This window comes from Zalophus californianus, chromosome 1 (assembly GCF_009762305.2).
Source record: "Zalophus californianus isolate mZalCal1 chromosome 1, mZalCal1.pri.v2, whole genome shotgun sequence".
Taxonomy (NCBI): domain Eukaryota; kingdom Metazoa; phylum Chordata; class Mammalia; order Carnivora; family Otariidae; genus Zalophus; species Zalophus californianus.
Window position 1 is genome coordinate 105181288 of NC_045595.1, and position 21412 is coordinate 105202699.

At 33.8% G+C, this 21412-nt stretch overlaps 1 protein-coding gene across 3 annotated transcripts in view; it reads left to right on the top strand.

Annotated features, from left to right (window-relative positions):
• TSC22D2 (TSC22 domain family member 2) overlaps positions 1-21412 on the top strand; it is a 54369-nt gene that overhangs the window by 24962 nt on the left and 7995 nt on the right. For 2 of the 3 annotated variants that reach the window (XM_027584353.2, XM_027584354.2), the window contains one exon: positions 20774-20825. In XM_027584353.2, coding sequence (XP_027440154.1) covers positions 20774-20825 — 52 coding nt within the window. Of the gene's footprint in view, positions 1-1221; positions 1381-20773; positions 20826-21412 lie in introns of all 3 variants that reach the window. The other variant, XR_003518083.2, reaches the window with a different exon arrangement.

Consider the following 21412-nt stretch of genomic DNA (forward strand, 5'->3'; position numbering starts at 1 on the left):
ACCACAACTTTAAACTATTTATTCTCTTCAATATGGGTTTTTGCCTTCACCAGGTGATTACATTATAAGGCGGTGCTTTGACAAAAGATAGTAAAGTTGTATGATTTTATTAAAGTCAAATGTGTTGTGAGATTACATTTGGAAAGATTATATTTGTAAATTGGAAAAAATCCTGATGTTCAGATTGTGTGGGAGACTTTTAAAGACCATGTGTAATAGAAAAATTACATTAAAATTTGAAATCTGTAACAGCATAACTCCAGTCCCTATATTTGGGTCAGATATTTCCGGAGATGGCTGCAGAGTTTCCTTACAATGCTGTCTTTGAGTTTTCTGTAGCTTTGCATATATTGATCTTCCTCAGTGATGGCTTCCTTCCCCCACCCTCTTCCCTTGCCCCATTATGCCGTTTTATTTAGGGGGTTAATTTAGGCAAAAATACGCACATAAATATGTGGGTTGCCTTTTCTGTGGATAACTGACAATTAAAAACAGAAATGAGTATTCATACTGCACAGAAAATGTTAACTAATATTACCCTTCAACAGTTAAAATAGATGCCCAACTGAAAGCTTTCTTGTAAAAATTTAATAAATGTAAGATTATTCTTTAATATATTCCTACCCCTAAGTTTGTTCTTTGCCCGTACACAGATGAGCTGTAGGACCACTTCTGAACAGGATACACTGTTATGTCTGTTATATAAAATGCATAATAAAATTTTATTTTTTCCATCATGTTGTCTAATTTAAAATTGGGGGGTGGTAGAGACAGACTAGGATTTAGGCATAAAAATTGAATGCTGTCTTGAGCATTTAAATGATCGGTATGGATTATTACTGATCCATCCACCTGTGTTAGAAGTCTAGAAATTCATACGGATGTGAACCAGATAATAGACTTAAGTGCCATTCTATAGGACTACAAAACTGTCTGTAGCAAGTTATGGTGTTAAATCATAATTTCTGGATCATGATCTTAAACCTTTAATTGGTTTCATTTCTCCTTGACTCTACTAACAAGTATTCCTGATGGCCTGGAAGTCCATGTTGAAATTTACAGTTTGAAGTATCCAGATTAAATATGAAATTATTTTACATTAAAAAAATACTTAAGTACAAAATATCAGTTGTGTAATCATGGTAAAACATAAAACTTTGCTATAAAAGATTTTTAAAGGCTATTTGATTAAAACACTTATTTACTTAAACTCTTTGCTAGAATTTTTTTTAGAATTCAGCATCGGAGGAGGAATGTGACATAATAATGATCGAAAGCCGAAAGTTTAAAAGTTGTGATGCCCTCACATGGTTGGAGGGTTATTCTAGCTTCTAAGGACTGAATGTTGTCCACAAGAGTGTCTCATCAGGTCATAAATTGGTAAGACTTAATGGATTAGATTTTATGTATTATACCTGATGTTATTGTATTGAGATGAATATTTATGAACAGAATGAGCACATTGTATAACTAAGAGTATAGTATTAAATATAAGTTCAAACTTGGAATTTTAAATACTTGGGAATATGTAATCCTTTCAAAATTTCATGAGGCTGAAGCCCGTATCTTTGCAGTGGTGTTTAATAATCAGTTTAAAAAATAAAGTGACATCCTGTATTATGTAAACATTATTTAAATATTGCTATGGCATCTGATATAGATGCTTACAGTGTAGTTAAGGGCCCCAAATACTTTCTAGTTACTATCACAGGCGATATTTGAGAACTAATATATTAATCTTTTATTTAAAAAAAAAAAACTTTACATCCATTTTCTTCATAAAATATAGTTTAAATTACCTTATTTGCTTTTGGGATTTTATTTTTCTTCTAGATGTCTGTAAAAATAAAGCCAGGAAAATTTTCTCAGTTCTTATCTTGAGAACCAGTATCAAATGAAAATCACATACTAGAAGTCAATAGTAACTTTTTTGGTATGCCCTGAAAATAAAAGATTTCCTTTTAGCATTGTATTCTGCGTGGAAAACAAAAATTTTAAAACTTGTTTTATATAGCTGCTTATTTTGCTTTGTTTTACACAGCTGTATTTTGTAGGGGACTCTTAGAATAATACAGTTTAGACTGGGATGAGATCTTAATCTTCAATCTGAAAATCATCATGTTTTGCAGATGAAGAAAAAGGAACTTGGGTTAAGTTATATGTCCAAGGTCATACAGTTGTACAATTAATATTTTCATTAAAGTATGGTGTACCTGTCCTATAAGTGTATCAAAAATTATTTGAAATTATCAAATAGGCACCATATCTATTTCTAACTTTATCCTTAACCCTCTGGGGTAGTCAGTCTCTCCCTTACACACATACATCCTGTCTTTTGAATGATACTCTAAAATTGTTTCTCATATGGTATTCCATGACTTTGATCATATTCTATAAACTTAAGTTTCGTAAAACAGTAATTGCAATCATTAGTAGTTTGGAAGGAAATACAACAAACTAACAAACAATTGTCTTGGATCCTGTAAACTTCTTACTTTTAATTTTTTCATTTACCACAATAATTCCACATAACTTGGGTAATGAGGAAAATAATTTCTAATTTCTTTAGTGTAGGATATCCATCTTTAGTAGTCAATGGATGGGTGGGCATCCGGGGATCATGAACCCTGTGAAATACTGGATGGAATTTAATGTATGTTCAGTTTTTGGTAAAAGGTTCAGAGCATTTGTCAGATTTTCAAAAGGAGTTGAATAACATTGCTAATGAATGTATCTAAGAGACAAGCCTTGTTATATACCCAACTACATGACGTAGGAAAGAAATTTTTAATGAGTACACTGATTATGTAACTTACTGAATTTTATCCAAGGCTAATTTATTATAAGTGATCGTTAGCCTGATGGAACAAATCAGAGCTTACCCACTTTTAGCTTAGGAATTTCATACTGTCAATCTCTGTGCTCAAATGTTGATTGGATTTCTCCACAGAGTAGTTTTATTTTTGCTACCCAGTGGCTACCTAGTGTGCCACACACTATGCTACGTATTTGGGGTATGTTATTTAATTTTCACAACGGCTGTATTACATAGATAGTATCAGTACCCTCAGTTTACAGAGAAGGAAATTGAAAGCTTAGAGAGATTAGATAACTTGCTCAGGTCACATAGCCATTTAGTGGTGGAGCTAGGATTCAGATCTAGCTTTCTAACTGGAACCATGGCTCTCAATTGTATGCTGGTATGCCTAGAGTACCCCGGAGGAACTTAAAGGATAAGGGAGAATTTTATATTGAGTGAAGATGTGAATACATAAATTTGATTCCCTTGAACTTAAGTAGCAATGGGCCATCCTTTATTATAAAATCTTTTAAAGCATCTGTCAAAAAAATAAATTTGGTAAATTGCTTATAATTTAGAATTAAGTATTTATTGCATTAGGAAATCACCTTCTATACAAATGTAATGTTTGTGATTATAAGCAAATATGTAGGTGTTAGAAAAGTTATAGTACTTACTAGAATAGTATTGTGCCAAGTGTAACCATTAAGGAACTCACTCTTTAATATTTAGGATTTATAAATAGCAGACATTCGGGGGAAACAGTTTAAAAATCTGCTTTGAGCTGCAGATGTTTCTTGGGGTAGGGGAATGAATCACATGTAAAACCTCCTGCTAAGTGCTGTATCAGTTTCCCATTTGCCCTTAATTGTGAATAATTCTATAAAGATACCTTTTCTATGTTTACTTTTAAAACATGTATGTCACAAAATTTATATTTTAGATACATGGATTTTTTTAATTGAGTACCTACTTTGTGTAAAACCTTTTCTTATTTTTAAGTGTTTATAATAAAGTTCCTGTGTCTAAATAGGACTTAAATCCACAATAATAGTACTGCTTAAAACAAAAACAAGTAAAACTGTAAGAATTTGCTTACTCTTCAGTTTAGTTGAAATAGTCTGCCTATCAAGCATAAACTTAATTTCTTTAAGACCATGGTTTAAAGTGTACAACAACTTGATAGGTCATCAGAACATGAAAATACTATCTTAAAAATCTTTTTTTAGTTAAGACATTTGTATCCCAGCTTCTTTAATAGTAACATATTTGCCTTTTCAAAATTAAAACTTTGGAATGTTTGGGAAATAGAATAAACAAGTACACCTAATCCAAGTTTTTGACACAGTGACGATCTCAGTGTTTGTATATTCCCTTCCAGACTTTGAGTACCTATGCATGGATATTAACAATTGCAATCACAGTTAAGTAGCTTTTAAATAGTTTCTAGTGTTCCAAATATTTTTCTGATTTGTACGAAGCTGATACTGACATGTCATAGGTTTTAAATTTTGGACTGATAATTTTGATATCCAAGATACCATCCTTTCCAGTTTTTCCTTCTACCTCTCATTTCTTCTCAGTCCCCTGGCAGGCCTTTCCTTTCTGTTTGTTCTTTTAAGTATTACTGGTGCCCTCAGGATGCTGTTGAGACAGCATCTTCTCACATTCTTCATCATGCTAAGAATATGTAGATGGTTCTGAGTGTCATCTGTATGCTCTAGGTGCTCAAACTTGTTACCTAGTCATCTCTCCTTAACACTCAAACTTGTGTGATATCCCATAGCAGGTTAATTGCAAAGGACTGCCATGTCTACTTCCGTGAGTTTTTTTCTTAAGCCTATCCATCTCTTTCATCCCCATTCAGGGCACAGTCCTTTCTTACATGGAAATGCAAAAACCTTCTAACTGGTCTTCATTATTTGAGTTTTCTAACATGGCTAACTGTAGGTGCTGTTCCTTTTACTTAGAACATTTGTGTGTAGACTTCTGTCCTTTTAGATTCTCCACCCACCTGTGGCACTTCCTTTACTAAACATTCTTTCCTGACCCTTGATCTTGATTATATTTCCCCAAAACACCCTCTAAAATCTTTCCTTGTCTTAGCATTTATCACACCTCTAACTTGTCTATTTCCTATACTCAACTGTATATTCATAAATTCTAGTGTATGGTTTATTCGATGATGTGTCCACATAATCAGCATCTGATAAATGTTTAAATACATTAAAATCCCCCTAGAATGTGGCATCATAAGATTTAGTAACTGGAAAGAATGTTAGAAATTAACATATACAATTAGAGGCAAGAATCAAATGTAGAAACCACATCACGTTGCTCCTAAGTTAATGTTCCCTGTGTTTTTCATGATATTTAGATTTTGACCACTATACCTTCCTAATACAGATTATATAGTTAATAAATGTTTAATATGTGCCAGACACTAATGCATTATCTCACTGAATACTCTTGTCTGGTCCTATTATTATTCTTTGGAGAGGATAAATAACTTGTGTGAAGTTATATTATAAAAGTGATAGAGTTGGGATTCAAACCTGGGTATGACTCCAGAGCCAAAGCCTTTTTTATTTGATACCACCTGTGAGTTTATCTCTGAGTCTAGAATTATACATCTGAGTTGGAAGGGAATTTAGTGGTCCTTTATTCCAACCATTTGTCTCATTTTGTCTCACATCTATAACATACCTTCTCAGTTGCTGTCTAGCCTTTGAACACCTCCAGTGATGTTTATCTTAGCATCCTCGTCTTCTTTCTTTTTACATTTCATGTTGAACCTTGTATAAATTCTTGATGTACACAGAATCTAAAATATGGAGCAGAAAATCAGATGATTACCATCACTGAAAGCATTTAGTAAAGAGATTAGGTTCATGTAAAAATAAAAGCTGCATTGCATATTCTGTCACCATTCAACTATAAGAACATTCTCTAGTTCAGTGTTTTCATAGCTGCCATAATCAAGAATATGGGTTCCAGTTTGTGGCCAAAAGTCATTGGTGTTAATATAAATGTAATTCTAAAGTTCTTTTTCAAAAATGGATAAGGAGATATTGCTTAGTATCTTAGAGATCACAAGGATGTTTTTCCACTTCATAATTATTGATTCTAGTGATGATGCAAGGATTTCACAGGACTCCTGTATACTGCTCTGATCCAGCAATGTGTAAAAAGAGTAAAGTACTATGCATCTGAATTTCTTCAGATTCCTAGATCTAGTTCACTTAGAACTTCACTTGTCTATGAGACATGCTTAAAGGCATGGCCATATGAATTGTCTTCTTTATCTTACCTGACTAAATTATGAAGCCTTTGGCCTCTTCTTTCCACCTTCAGGATAGCTTTTGGTTTTTTTCACTTCTCTTTAGATTCGATTCTAATTGTCTACAGAGAATGATATCGGACAATTGAGAGAACCCACAGATAGATATTTATGATGTATGATTATACAATTAAGCCTTTCACTAGGTTCACAAAATTATTTTCCCTAAATCCAAGATTCTAATGTAAAAAGATCTTTGTCAAGGTTTCTATCCAAAAGATAAAGAGTTTTTAAAGTCCATTTCATTTTCTACAGGATCTTCTATGAGTTCCGTCATTCCCATGATCTGTATATGAAACTGCTAAGTTTCACTGGCATAATTTTGTCAGAAGTAGCCTGAAAGTCCATGGAACTCTAGCTATTCTATTCCTCAAACTTAAACCGTTTTTCTACTTAATTACTTCAGTTGCCAGTTATATAGAAACTACTACACTTTCTTCTTCAGTGAGTAAAAACCAGATGCAAGGAGTATCACAAGAAAAGATTTATTGGCTTTTTGTTTAAGCTATCTTTGTCAAGGAGAAAAAAAATTTCTCAGGAGGCCTGCCCATTTTCCAGGGATACTCTTTTCATTAGTTTCTAATATTTAAATAGCTGGTTAATTTCTTATTTTTTTCTCCTGGCATGATTAGCCCGACATAACATAACATAAGCTTATGCTAACTTACAAAAATTAATTAGATAACATATTAAATAATATTTTATTGTATCTTTTTTTCAATTAAATGCTTAATATCAATTCTATGCAAAGTGTTATAATTAGTAGACCTTCTGGATGGACACAGTTCCTCCCTTTGTGGTTTAACTCAAGGGTGAAGAACATTAAATAGACACAACAAAAACAATTATTTATGGAAGAATCAAGAAAGGGAGAGAGCAAAGAGTGTAGTTCACGTGAAGCATTCCATTTCAGATGACAGTCTTAGCTCCAGAATCTAAGGTGATTAACAAATTTCAGATCATGTTGTAAGTCTGGAATTCATCATAGATAATTTGATACAAATTGAGCTCTACAAATGGTTGTAAAGTTCTGTTATTTACCATATCTATGTTTCAGTATTGTTATTACCTAGAAGAATTCAAGGACTTGGATCTACAATGAAATGAGAAAAAGCTGTTAGCTGTTAAAAACTTTACAAGTGAAAATATACCTATTTGAGTATAGTTCTGCTTGAGTGAAAAAATCTTTTATAACCCTTTAGATTTTATAGTAGTGCTACTTTATACTTTTCTTCATTATCTATACCAGAATCTCTTTTTGAATTAAGTAATTCTAAAGCAGTGATTCTCAACTAGAATAATATGTAGTGTAGAAGCAAAGCAGTACTTGTCCCACTCTTGTTTTTAGTAATATTTAATTGTTGAAATTTCATATAACACTAAAGGAAGGCATGGGAGATGTTAAACACTTTTTGAAATTTTTATGTTGAAATAAATTCAGTAACATATGTGGCCTTTGGAAATATTTCCCTCAGTAAATTAAGACTTTTTATTCTAAACAGTCATTAATGTTCAATCCACAGGAATACTGTGCTTAATAAATATTGATGTAAGTTTAAATCTCAAGTCAAACAATTTTTATGAGCATATATTTTGTGACTGCCTTAACATTTGACTAATTGAGTACAAAGGAATCAAGTAAATTTAAGGCATAACTAGGATTATTTCATTCTTTAAGGTGTAAATACAAAGACTGTTTCTTAATACTAATCATAATTGATTTTTATTTGTACCTCACTGCTCATTTGCAATCTAAGATGCACTGGGATAGCAAGCCTCACACAGTGTCAGTCCAAATTGATCCAAACAATAAAAGGAACTAAGTATTATTTTTAGTGTTTACAATTGTAAAAAATCTCATAATCGTCACAGCAGTCCTTTAGGGTAGATACAACTGTGGTCCCATTTTACAGACAAGGAAACCTGTTTTAGTATGTTAGCTTGCTATGATCATCCCACTAGTAAGTAGTGGAGTTGGGATTTAAAACAAGCTTGTTTAATTCTGAAGCCTGTGCTCTTTTTATGTATTTATTTATTTATTTTCCAGATAGCTCGAGCTAGAGGGAAGAGGAGGAGGGAGAGAGAGAAAAGCAGGTTCCACGCTCAGCATGGGCTCCAGGCTCAATCTCAGGACCCTGAGATCATGACCTGAGCCAAAATCAAGAGTCAGACACTTAACCGACTAAGTCACCCAGGCGCCCCTGAAGCCTGGGAAACCACTTTATTATTCTTTGAGAATTTAGTCTTTTGCTTAAGCAACTGCTAAGAGGTAAGATGTCTTGCCCCAGAATGAAGTAGAGAGCAAAAGAGATTTAAGCAAGTGGTAATAAACTTGATAACCTAGACAACTTTTAACTCTTCTGGGCATATATTTTATATGCCAAAATATAACAATACTTTATATTTGTTGAAGATGAGCAATTTTTTGCTCAAACCCAGGCCAATCCAAATTTTTTAAGAACCCCAATTGCAAAACATGTACTGACTTACTAAAAGTAAAATAGAACAGAGTTTTTCCCTGATAATGATATTCTCTTCATTTTGACTGTTCCTTTAGTCTAAGCCAGAATGAAGCAACTGTCTCTCCAAAAACCTTGTGATACTTTTATTCTTTTGGGTTTATCCCTCTTTTGAAACAGTTCCTTGTACCTTCCTTTATATTTACTTCCTTACTACCCCTGGATTTTGGGGACAGATTGGAGGAGACATAAGGTAACAAAGACTGGTTAATCACCTAGAAACAGAAGCTGGGTCTTGGTCAGATAATCCTAAGGGCTAGCCTGATACAGTTTTACTTTGTCCATACAACTACATATGCTTTTTTTAATAAAGCTATTATGAATAACATCTCTGTACCTTTAGGAATTGGGCGTAAGTGAAAAGATAAGCTTTAGATGAATAAAATTGTCTCTGTGCTCTGCACTGGTATTTGGCATTTGGTATTCAAGGGGATTGTGTCATTCTCTCTCATTTGGTTAGGCCTCATTGTGGAAATGGGATTGAAAGGATTTTTTCAAGAAAACTTAAGTTGAGAAAAATAGTACACATAATGCTGGAGATAGAAGAGGCAAATGTGAGGCCATTCCATGAAAGAAATAATTAGATTTCCCAAGAAGGGTAGTTTCTTCTGAGCCCCCATCTTTTGTTAACTCTTCAGTAGTTAGTGTTCTCCATTTGTCTTCTTCCTACTTAAGCAAGCTCATCTCTCAGTTTTGCTTTACCTACCACATTCCAGCCGCTCTCAAATCTAGACTTCTAGGCCAGAGTTTACTCTAGAGTTCTAAATACCTATTTCCAGCAACCTTCTTTCTATATTTCTCCACTAGAATCTGTATCCCAGATGTCTCAGAATTCAGCAGTCCCAAGTGAAACTTAAATTTCTCATTTTCTCACCTTTATTCTTAGGTTCCTCTTCCACTCATTCCCTACCCCCTAAAATCTAGCGGCTTTCCTGTGACACATAAACCATCTCCCCACTCCTAATTACTCCAAGCTAAAAAAAACTCCAGCCATCTTTGGTATTTTCTTTGTTATAGGTGAGTCCCTTTTCCTTTATCACCCCCCCCCGATCTTTCATAGATTCTCTGCTTCAGTTGTAAAAACAATTTCATTTTTCCTTGCTTTAATGCCTGTGACCAAGCATTTTGCAGTGTCCTGATAATCTCCCCACTCCTTGCTTGCTTAGGTAATTCTTTTTGCTTTTTTTAAGACCCGTATTGAATGTTATCTTTCCGTCTCACCAATCCCCATCCCCACCACACATACATGCCCAAAAAAAGCCCGCATTCAAGGGTTACACTAAGTTCCATAAAAGCCTTTGAAACTAAATGATGAAGGGAAAAAGCGCAGTGAGAGTAACTTGCCTCAGGACACAGCAAATCTGAGGCCAAGCTGCAACATGTATTTGCTGTTTCCATATCTAGTGATCTTCCCACTGGTGGACATCATCTAATTTCATACTCTTCCAGCCAGTGTTCATTGAGTGTTGGGCATTGTGCAGAGGAGACAGATGAGAAACTATCATTTTTTATTAGTGCCATAGAAAGATAAATGTTACTGAGATTTGGCTATGTAGGAAATCAGGGGCAAATTTGTATTACCTAGATGTATGAATTAGATATTAAGGCAACAAGAAGATATGGCAAGTTTAGTTTGAAAATGAGGAATGAGATTAAGAGCTATTTCTCCAGTTAATTTGTTTTAAGTTTAGTTAAAATGCTAGCATTGCCCATGTCCATAAGATACCAAGGACTGCTTTGGGAAAAGTCAATTAGGCGTGGGAAATGGCTTTGGAGGTGATCTAGTATGGCTAGCTTATGTTATAGCTGGAGAAAGAGGCCCCAGAGGCAAATGTATTAAGTGATATATTTAGGACTCAAATTCCAACTATACAATTTGTGAATCCAGGCTTCTACAGCATCCTTTAGTAGGTGGCTGCTGGCCTCTTGATAGATTTTGTATAGCACATAGAGTTTTGTCTGGTAGGAGATAGATGCAGCTATTAAAACACAGATACGTGGTTAGAGCTATAAGGGTAGTGTGGGGTATGACTTACTATACTACTTCTGGAAGGGTTGGAAAACTAGACTTTACAGAAAATATTTGAGCTGAAACCTATGAAAGAGTGGTAGAATTTCCACAGAAATATTTAGAGAATGAGAAACAGTATGAGCAAAGAGAAAATAAACTACACAGTCTCAAGGAGTTTAGGATATCCAGTTTAAAAGTTGAGCAGGCGTTTGGAATGGGAGGGAATAATATAAATGTTGGCATTAGAAATAAATTAGCTAGTTCTGATTTTTTTTTCCTTTGACCCATTTTTATGTCATTGCTAAAGAATTCTGAATTACTTTTAGAAATGTTAGGTGGATTAAAAAAGAGAGATGTTAGGTGTATTTAGCTATATAAAAAGGTTGTTTTTATAATAGGCCCACCGCTGGGTGAAGTTAATTCAACGCTTGTTGTGGGTCTCTGAAATGAAATGCTTATCTTAAGAGTGTTAAGTTTTTGTTTTGATTTCCCTTGACATTCTTTTCTATCATGTTCTTTCTCCAGTTTTGTTCATTTTCATACACTTACACCATGAAAATTTCCTTAGGTGATGAAAGTGCTGTTATTTCTTCACAGTCAAAAGGAAGGAATGCTGTTATTAACCTTTTAAAGGAGAATTGATCTTTACTACAAAATGACTGTTAAACATAGTCCATTCCTTGGAAGGCCTTTGTTAATCTTTATGCTTTTCTTAACACAGCTGAGATAATTTAACCATTCTGTGTTTTTAATGTCTTCATTCATATTAAGAATTCTTATTGAGTTTTTCTCTTTTTCTTTTTAAATTTTCCATCTTTCTATGAAAGATGGTCGAAAAACATAAACCTTTTGCTAGATTAAGGTATACTTAATTTGTTAATTCTAATGTTTTCATAAGTTGGTTAACCATCAGCTTCTATTCCAGCAGACTAAAAGTTTTTAGTCTGGTTTTAGAATATCTAGAATGAATATATAGGATTACATCCACTTTATTCCCTTTCAGTAGAGTTAACATTATTTTTGTAAGGTATTCTGAGCTAGACATCGGTTGGCAACATTTGACATCCTTTCTAATCTGTTTCCCCTTTTTTACTCTTAGGTGCTAATGTATATCTCAGTCTAGATAATTGTCAATCATATACTGTTTTCCCAGTCTCCAGGAAGTAAATTGAAGTAATAAGGACTGTAGTGTCAAATTTTTAATTTGGGCTTAAGCCCCTTGAGATACATCCTTCATTTCAATGAGTAATGAATTATCCTATCATCAAATTACCTATTGCTGCTGGGTAAGTAGTACAATGCAGTCTCTTTCAAGAGAGCCTGCTCTAAATGTAAGCACTCCAACATTCAGGAAAATGCCACTCTCCTCCTACCCCTTTCTCACACCCTTTCTTATTTCAGTCCTGTGTCAAAGGAAGAAAATAACTTTCATCCTGTCAAACCTTGCCTAATGTTAGTCTAATAAAAAATAACTAGCTAGTGCATAAGCTCATCTGCCTTTAAGTAGATATGATTTTTTTTACATTTAAGTATTTAACTTGAAATAAGAATATTAAACTTTTTTAGTTTATTTGAAATATTTGGATTGTAATGGTAAAATTGCTGTGCATATTTCACTTTTGTATTATTCTCCAGTTTTTCAAGACTGAATTTTTACATCTTCCATCTTGAGTGTTTTGATAGAAAGAATTTTAGTTTGGCTACTTTTTAAATTGTTTCCTTAGAGTGACTCTATGAGGAAAAAACGATCAGAATTTTACTGCCTAATACTAAAATAACTCCCTCAAGATACCCTCACTTGGAAATGTAAAGAGATCTAAATGTAAAGAGATCTAGAAAAAGAAGTTAAAGTTAATATTAGTATATCAAAGATGTTTATCGCAGACTTTTATTTTTTTCTTACCAGAATCATTTTGAAACAAATAGCTATATTAAGAGTTATAAACATTACTTACATAATACTTTTTAAGTGATTATTATTCACCCTAAGCCAAAGAAATAAATTTTACAAATCACAAATATCATATTGTTGTTTTGAATGTTAAACAAAGTACTGATCTTCTAGAATGAAGTAGTTCCTAAGGAAGATGGAGTTGTTGGCTCCTCTTCCCTCCTTTTTTTCTTTTCTGTTTCCTGTCTGCCATTTGTTCATGTCTTAAGTTCACACTGTACAGGGTTAATAACTCTTTCGTGAGTCATTTTCATTTTGGAATGTGGTTGGTTTTTTTGTTTTTTGTTTTGTTTTGTTTTTCAGTATTCTCCGAAGTGCAATGAAAGTATTCTATCTCTGTCCCCCATCTGCCTGCCTTCCCAGACAGATAACCACTTTCTTAGTTTGTGTGTATTCTTCCAGTTTCTTTATGCACATGCAAGCAAATACTGTATATCACCCTCACACAGTGGTCATGTACATACATCTGCACCTTTACTTTTAAAAGATCTCCAGGGTACATTGTTCCCATCTCAGTACACAGAAAAGCATTTTTGTAGGGTCGTCTTTTATAGATGGGTAGTATTCAATTGAATAAATGGCTATACCATGATTTATTTAATCAGTTCCATGTTGATTATTAGAAATCTTGCTGTTTTAAACAGTGCTATAATGAGTAGCATTGTAAATATATTCTATCCCATGTATGTAGAAATATAGGATAAATTCCCACATGTAGGATTGCTGACTCAAATAGTAAATAAATAAGAGTGAGTGAGAATGTATGTATGTGTACAACTGTGATATAACCAAATTGCTCTGTGTAACGGTTATACCAGTGTACAACTTAAATCCTCACTATATGAGAAGGCCCATTTCCCACAGCCTCACTAACAGTGTATTAAATTTTAGTATGTTTGACAGTTTAGGGAAATGGTATGACATTATAGTTTTAATCCGTATTTTTATTATGAATGAGAGCCTGGGTTTTTTTCATGGCTTGTGGATTATCCATGTGAAATCTACCCATTTTTCGAATTGGAGTTCTAGTCTTAATAGATTTCTAGAAGTACTTTGTATTTTAGTGAAATTATTGAAGGAGTTTTTTATTTTTCTATATTTTGAGGCATCTAGTTAAGCTTCTCCAAAGTATTACAGACATTCTTCCTAAGTGGACTTTTTAAAAGGCCATTAATACAGATGATATGGTTGACTCTGGACAAAAGGGGTCTGAGGAGAAGGACTTTGTATTATTATATACCCTTTTATGTATACTCTTTGAATTTATTTTTTACCACATGTATGTATCTTCTTTAACTTTTATTTTGAAATAATTATTGATTCATAAGAAGTTGTAAAGAAAAAAGTGTAGGGAGGCCTCATGTACCCCTTCACCCAGTGTGTGTGTCCTGCCCCCTGCCCCGTTCCTGCAGTGGTAACATCTTACATGGCTTTAGGAAAGGTCGAAAGCCAGGAAGTTGACATTGGTATAATCCACAGCATGTATCCTTTTTTACTCTTTAAATATTCATTTCTGGCCAGAATTTTTACCTTAAATTAATTAGATGAGTATAAAATATGCTAATGATATAATTGGTTTCTGTAGATGCTAAAAACAACTATCAATCTTTATGTAAATATTTAACTGGGTTTTTAATTGTTCCTTGGTTAAAAGCTTTTCTTTTTTTTTGCACCATTGTAAGACTGGTTACTTGAGAAAATAATAACATTTAGTTTTGTGAGTAGCTATTTTACCTGCTTGTTTATCATGAATAATAGCTTTTATTCACAAAAATCACTTATTTTGTGTTATTAATAAAAATCTTCATGGGGCTTTTTATGAATTTAATCATGAAATTAAACAGATTTTTTGTTTTTACATAGAGAACTTATGGTCAGTAATTAGAATACATAAAATTTTTAGTTCTTAGCTTAATTTACTGTTAACTTTGATAGTTTTATTGCTAAACACAGAAATTTGCATTTGGCCATAGAATAAGTTTACCTGAATTGTATCTATTTTGGCTCTTTTTTAGAAGGAGAGCTGTTATTTGCTCTTGAATGTTAAGCTGTAACTATTTTTTAAATTCCTCTTACAGAAGAGTGATGCATTTTTTTCTGTTTAACTTTTTTTTATAGGCTTGCTGAGCTGTACATTCATTAGATTTATTTTTTTGCTATTAGCAACTTAATAGTTTCTTTCTAAAAAACAAAATACGTGTTTCTTAGAAAAAAGGCCAAATGTAGGGGCGCCTGGGTGGCTCAGTTGGTTGAGCATCCAGCTCTTGATTTCGGCTCAGGTCATGATTTCAGGGTTGTGGGATCAAGCCCCATGTCAGGCTCTGCACTGGGCATGGAGTCCGCTTGAGATTCTCTCTTCCCCTATCTCTGCCCGCCCCCCCCCCCCCCCGCCACTGTCTTTAAAGTGAGTAAGTAAATAAAAAAGGCCAAATGTTACCTAGGTTAGAATTAATCCACTTTAGTAATAATTATGTTATTTTCGAGTTTATTGGCAGGGGAGGGGGGAATGAAGGTTGTACATTATTTACTAGAAACAGTATGTGATTCCTAAAGACTGGCTTCTAAGAAAGATTGTAGCTTCTTTTTTTGGAAAGATTGTAGCTTCCACTTGTGAGTTTATGAAGAATCATTTTTACCTTGTTTGGGTAAGGCGGCTTGAACATAAGTATATCAGATTTGCCAGCTCAAAGTTCTTATTATAAAAGATTTGATTTTATAATTTGGGGAATTCCTGTAGTGGATTTTTAATTGTGATTGTGACTCAACACAGAAAGTTAGAAGGGTCTTTTAGCAAAAGAAGGTAATTTTTAAAATATTCTGCATATAGGTACATGTAATTTTAAAATATCTTCAGCTTTCTTTTTTTTTTAATTTTTTTATTGTTATGTTAATCACCATATATTACATCATTAGTTTTTGGTGCAGTGTTCCATGATTCATTGTTTGTTCATAACACCCAGTGCTCCATGCAGAACGTGCCCTCCTATCTTCAGCTTTCTAACAGACCAAAAGAACATTTTAGTTCTTAGCAAATAGGTAAACTATACTGGCTGTCTAAAGAGCACAGAGCCTTTTCTAAGAAGTTACCTCCCTTGTTCTCAGAGCTCAACCTCTTCTAGTAATGTGCTGGATAAGATAAATGACATATTATGCACATAATTTAATTTTGGATCCATGCTTATGGTTTCACAAATGACACTTGGTACATAGTTAAAGCACTCTTCATAGTATACATAAGTCTGCATTTCTCTTAGGTTGTTAGAGATAGTTGCTTATTGCTTTCACACAGTCTTACTGTTAAGGTAGAAAAAGCATGTGTTTTGACATTAAATCTAGGTTTCAGTTCTGTCTCTAGCACTGATTGTGCTTTGAGTCAGTTACTTGGCTTCAGTTTCCTCAACTGTAAGATGAGATTGTTTCTCAAGCTTGCAGTAAGGACTCGCTAAAGTAATGTGTACCTGCAAAAGTGGGCAATCATTTAAGTGTTCTTTTCCTCTATCTTGTTGCTTTGTTAATTAGCATTTGTGTTGAGGGGAGAACAGAAGACACAGTAGTCAAAATGTAAGAGAAGAAATTTGCTCTATTTTTATTTTAAACAAGTAGCCATGATATCTCTGTCCACATTAATGAAGATAAAAACGTTGATTTCTCATAGTTTTTTTTTTTTTTTTTTTTAAGTGAGATCAAGTTAGCCTAACCTCACCTTCATGGATTTTAATTTTTAGAGAGGTGAGACTGGAGATGTTTTGTACAAAGTCCTTGAGCTGAGAGCATGAATGAAACAGCCTAAGAAAGATGAAAATGTAGGGAATTTGTGAAGCCAGAGGTTCATATCTGGCCTCTTCTCAGGTTGCCAAGTGATCTATTGAGATAAGAGGAAGAAGGTCTGGGAAGAAAAACTATGGTATGGGGAGCCACCTGGGATGAATTTTAAAATGAACAGCATTGAAAGCCAAGCTATCTTGCTGTACCTTGATAAATTGAGTTTTATTTTTCCTGTGAATGTTATTGTAAAAGGCAAAAGAGTTATGCAATCTGACTTTATTTAGACACTAAATTCAGGGATGCCTGGCTGGCTCAGTCAGTGGGTGTGTGACTCTTGATTTCAGGGTTGTGAGTTCGAGCCCTATAATGGGTGTAGAGATTACTTAAAAAAATAATAATAAAATAATAAAAAACACTAGGGGCGCCTGGGTGGCTCAGATGGTTAAGCGTCTGACTTTGGCTCAGGTCATGATCTCAGGATCCTGGGATCGAGCCCCCCGCATTGGGCTCCCTGCTCTGCGCAGAGCCTGCTTCTTCCTCTCCTGCTCCTCCTCCTGCTTGTGCTCTCTTGCTCTCTCTGTCAAATAAATAAATAAAATCTTTAAAATTAAAGAAACCCCACTAAATTCAAGCTCATTTCGTTCTTTGGGAGGCTGTAATTCTAATAAAAAAAAATTCATATAAAAGGTAATACTATAGCTATATGCTTGTTGTCTTTTTTCCCCTACAGTTCTATATTTCTGTCCATTTCCTCCATAACCACAATTTTTAATTCTAGTAAATACTTATCATGGTATGTTTTTATTCTAAAAGAGTGACTTATATCAAACAGAATGTTTCTTTTTACAAATTATCCCTTGCCTTTATATAGAAGTTATAGTTTACCAGAATAGTTACAAAGTCTTAGGAACTTAAGTTAACCATCAAGTTATAGGGTGGTGAATGCAATAATAAAAAAGAAAGCAAGGCATAAAACTTTAACATTAGGTCAAGGAAGCAAATAAAGGAAAATTTTTCATTCTGCTTCAGTTGATCGTTCTCATTTTTAAGAGTGTGAAGCCCAAACCACTATGTTGACTTTGAACACAATAGAAAACAACTTCTTACCCTCTTTGAAATAATATTCTTAAACCATGTTCAAGGATCCTGAAATAGAATACCCTCTTATTTGCTTATTTAAGACTACCATATTGATATCCTTATTATAAATCGGTTTCTCAATCTTCAGTTTCTATCAGTCACCTGGAAGAGTTACTAAAATAGATTTCCAGGGTCCCACCTCAAGAGTATGTAATTCAATAGGTCTGGGGTGGACCCAAATATTTCCATTTCTAACAAGTTCCCAGGTGATGCTGCTACTGCTGGTCCAGTGACCATACTTTGAGAACTATGAATTTATTCAAACTCAAAATATTTTAATGGCTTTCTAATATAAACCAGTAATTGTTTCAAATCTAATTGCTGTCATATTGAGTCTTTCAGACTCTTTCAATTTGCTTTTGAGCTCTTATGTGCCAAGCACTGTGTTCACTTCTTCAGAGTGGGTGGAGATGAGGAACCTCTCTCAAGGAACTCAGTCTGATAAGAGTTACAGATGTAGTAGTATTTAAACTCCTTTAATCCTCACAGGAGTTTTATGAATTGGGGTATATAACCCGTATTTTAGATGAGAAGCCTGAGGTCTAGAAAGGCTAAATAGTTTTCCAGAATTCACACAGTGAGTATATGGAGGAGCTGGAATTTGCTATTCTGCTTTCCTGGTTATGCAGTATAAAAAGTTTGTGAACCATAGGAGAGATGGAATAACTGGTTCTACCTTAGGAAATCAGAAGGCATTACAGAAGACGTGGCATTGGAGCATCTTAAGGAACAAGTAAAAGATAGCCAGATGAATTGGAACCATGAGCATTTGCAGCTGAGGGAGCAGTTCTGCAAAGCCATGGAAACCTGAGAGAATCTAGGTTTCACAGACTAAATAGTCAATGTAAGACACACAATAATGTAATAACACAATAGGCCGGATGGAGTGTGAGAAGAAAGGAGACCATAGAAGCTAGGGGTCAAAGTCATGAAAGGTAAAAAGTTTTGTATTCTGGGTTAAGAAGTTTTTAAAATAGGATTAAGTTTTTTTTATTCTTTCTCTTACAACTTTGGTTCTCAAAGTATGGTCTGTCAGGTGGCAGAAGCAGCATCACCAGGAAACGTGTTAGAAATGCAAATTCCTGGGCCCCACCCCAGACCTTCTAAATCAGAAACTGAGGCGAAACCCAGCCATCTGTTTTTAGACCTCTAGATGACTGGTGCATGCTAAAGTTTGAGAACCACTGCCGTAGGTTTATACAGAGTTGTTTAAAAACAGCCTTCAAAATAGCCAGAAATCGCTGTAGTGATAGTAATTGTATCTGATTTAATTGTTTAAGTAAAATGCTTAACAAAATTGGGTTATTAATACTTTTTAAGGGACACAGATCTTCAGTATGATCCATTTATACTTTGCAAACCTATTCCTTCGTTGCTGTAAAAGAGGTCTGAGTCAGGATTAGAGTTTATTATATCAACAAAGAATAGGATGCTAATTTATTGTTCCTTAGCCTAAGGGGAATGGTTTGGAAACTTACCAGTATTATTTTAATCATAAAAAAAAGTAATAAACCCTTGTTAAGGGCCAGGGGTTTATTTTTTGTTTTGGTTGCTTGTTAATATATAAAACTGGTGTTAAAGTTAGCATTTAAGGTGTTCTGTTTAAAACGTGTTAAAAGAATTGAATGTATTTACATCAAGAAATGACAAACTAATTCACTTTTTCCTTATTGGTATAGAAATAAAAAATATTGAGAGTATAATCTAGGATGGTCAGACAAACTAATCTAAATGCCTGGCACTGTCTTTTTTTGCAAATTGCAGCCGGTATTTGGTGAACATACCCACGTGGTGTCCGAACTGAACTTTACACCAAAGCCTTACGGTTTATATAGTTGTTCTATAGTTTATAGTTACATATAGCCATACTTTGTTTTACACAGCTCTACAAGCATTTAAAGCCTAACATATATAAGTATTTATTAATGATCTATATATCCTTTCTAGTTATTAGGTATATAAAATCTGTTTTCATCTTAGAAATAGCAGCAAGAAGTAAAGGTGTATGCTGTATTTAATGTGACTAATGCTCAGATGAACAAGTTTGTGTCTTCTGTGTATTGATGCAAGGATTTAGAAGTAGGAAGTCCACTGAGGCATTGACCCAACCCCTTCATTTTACACAGGAGGAAACCGGTCTAGGAAAATTAAATACTTGATGTGCTGATGGTCACACAGGTAGTGAGTAGCAGAACCAGGATTATAACCAGATCTACTTAGATTACAGTGTAAAAGGCACCACCACCTAAGACAGGATATTCCTGTGCCTCAATATATACCAGTCTGAGGGCCCACATCAGCTAAAATAGAATAGCCTTCAAATAATATTAGCATCTAAATTTTCTTAGAATATACTTTATGAAGAGTATTTTGCAAAGTTTGATATCAGTTAAAGACCTCTTTGTATTGATAAAGTAGATTAAAATTATCAGGTTTGTCTTTACAAGAAAATCTAATAACTGTTCTTCAAAATTTACAAAAATGCTAAGAAAAGGATATAGATATTCACTATTCTTACTATTTAAGAGGACAATTATTGAACCTTCTGTTATTATCATACAAATGCTAAAGTGATAGTTGAACTTGGGATATCCTTACTAGCTAGACTACTTCCAAATATTCCCAGGAAAAACGGGTCTAAACAACATACCTTTGTAGGTGATTTTTGCCAGCTAGTAACCGACAATGAAAGTATGAAGATTTGCCAGAATGTTGAGATGGGTATTAACCAACCTTGCAAGTATCATTTGCCCAAAGGCCCTTTAGAAGCTGGTTCTAGAAATTTTTAAACCAGAAGTAAAACCTATAGAGGAAAGTCATCATCTGAATTTTAATGCAATAAGTGACCACTGGAATTTCCACATGAACGTCAATTAGAGTATGTAATTGGTAAATGAGGAAGTTTAAAAGATGGAGAGAGTGTACTGCTCATTCAAAAGGTATCTTTTTAAAAGTTCACGGAGTTAAGAGCTCCTGAATAGAATTGGGAGTTGCTTTTAAAGTAGCATATGTATGTCATAGGGAAATTAGAAATGTGGGAACTACAAAGGATTTTTGGAAGTCTTCTATTTACTGAGATCCCTGATTTTCAAAATAAGAGCTTTGAGTATACTGAAATTATGAGAATAGACTTAATAAGCTATTTTAAGTTACTGTTTTTGGTTTTGGTAAAACAAATGTTTTTATTTTAAAAGTTAGAAGGTTACATTTTTAGAATAATTTAATGAAATATTCTAATTTTTTCCAGTGCTTCTGGGGGAGGTGGTGTAGCCATTGACAACAAAATAGAACAAGCAATGGTAAGTAAAAGTTTATAGTTCTCTCATTTCATAGGTTGTTGGTTGTAGGAAGCATTTGGTTTTTATCAATTCTAAAAAAAACAAACACCTAATTTCTTTAAAACAAGATAACCAACGTATGTTTTTTGATAATCAGATTTAGTTGAAGATGCTAGAACATAAGAGAATTTTTAGTCTGGAAATACCAGCGGAGTTAATATTTCCCCCCATTTGGACATCTCACATTTCATGCATTGCCATTGATAAATCAGGGCCATTTGGAGGGGCATACATAATCAGAATGCATTATGTGCCTTCAAGTATTTCAGCATCAAAAATAGTTTATAGGCAAAGAGTATTAAAATGAAAACTTTAGCTGGAAGCCTTCGTTTTTATAAATGCCGTTTTAGTCAGCTCTAATAAATAGAACTTGTTGAATCTTTTTCTGATTTCTGCTGTTACTATCAATTTTTTGTTCCCTTAAAGGTACTCTGTTCATATTATATAAAATATTTTGATTAAGGCTTATTAAAACTATAGACTGTAAGTAAGGACCATTAGTCACAAACTATTTTTCTTTAAGGTTTTAGAGTTGGAAATTGTAGGTC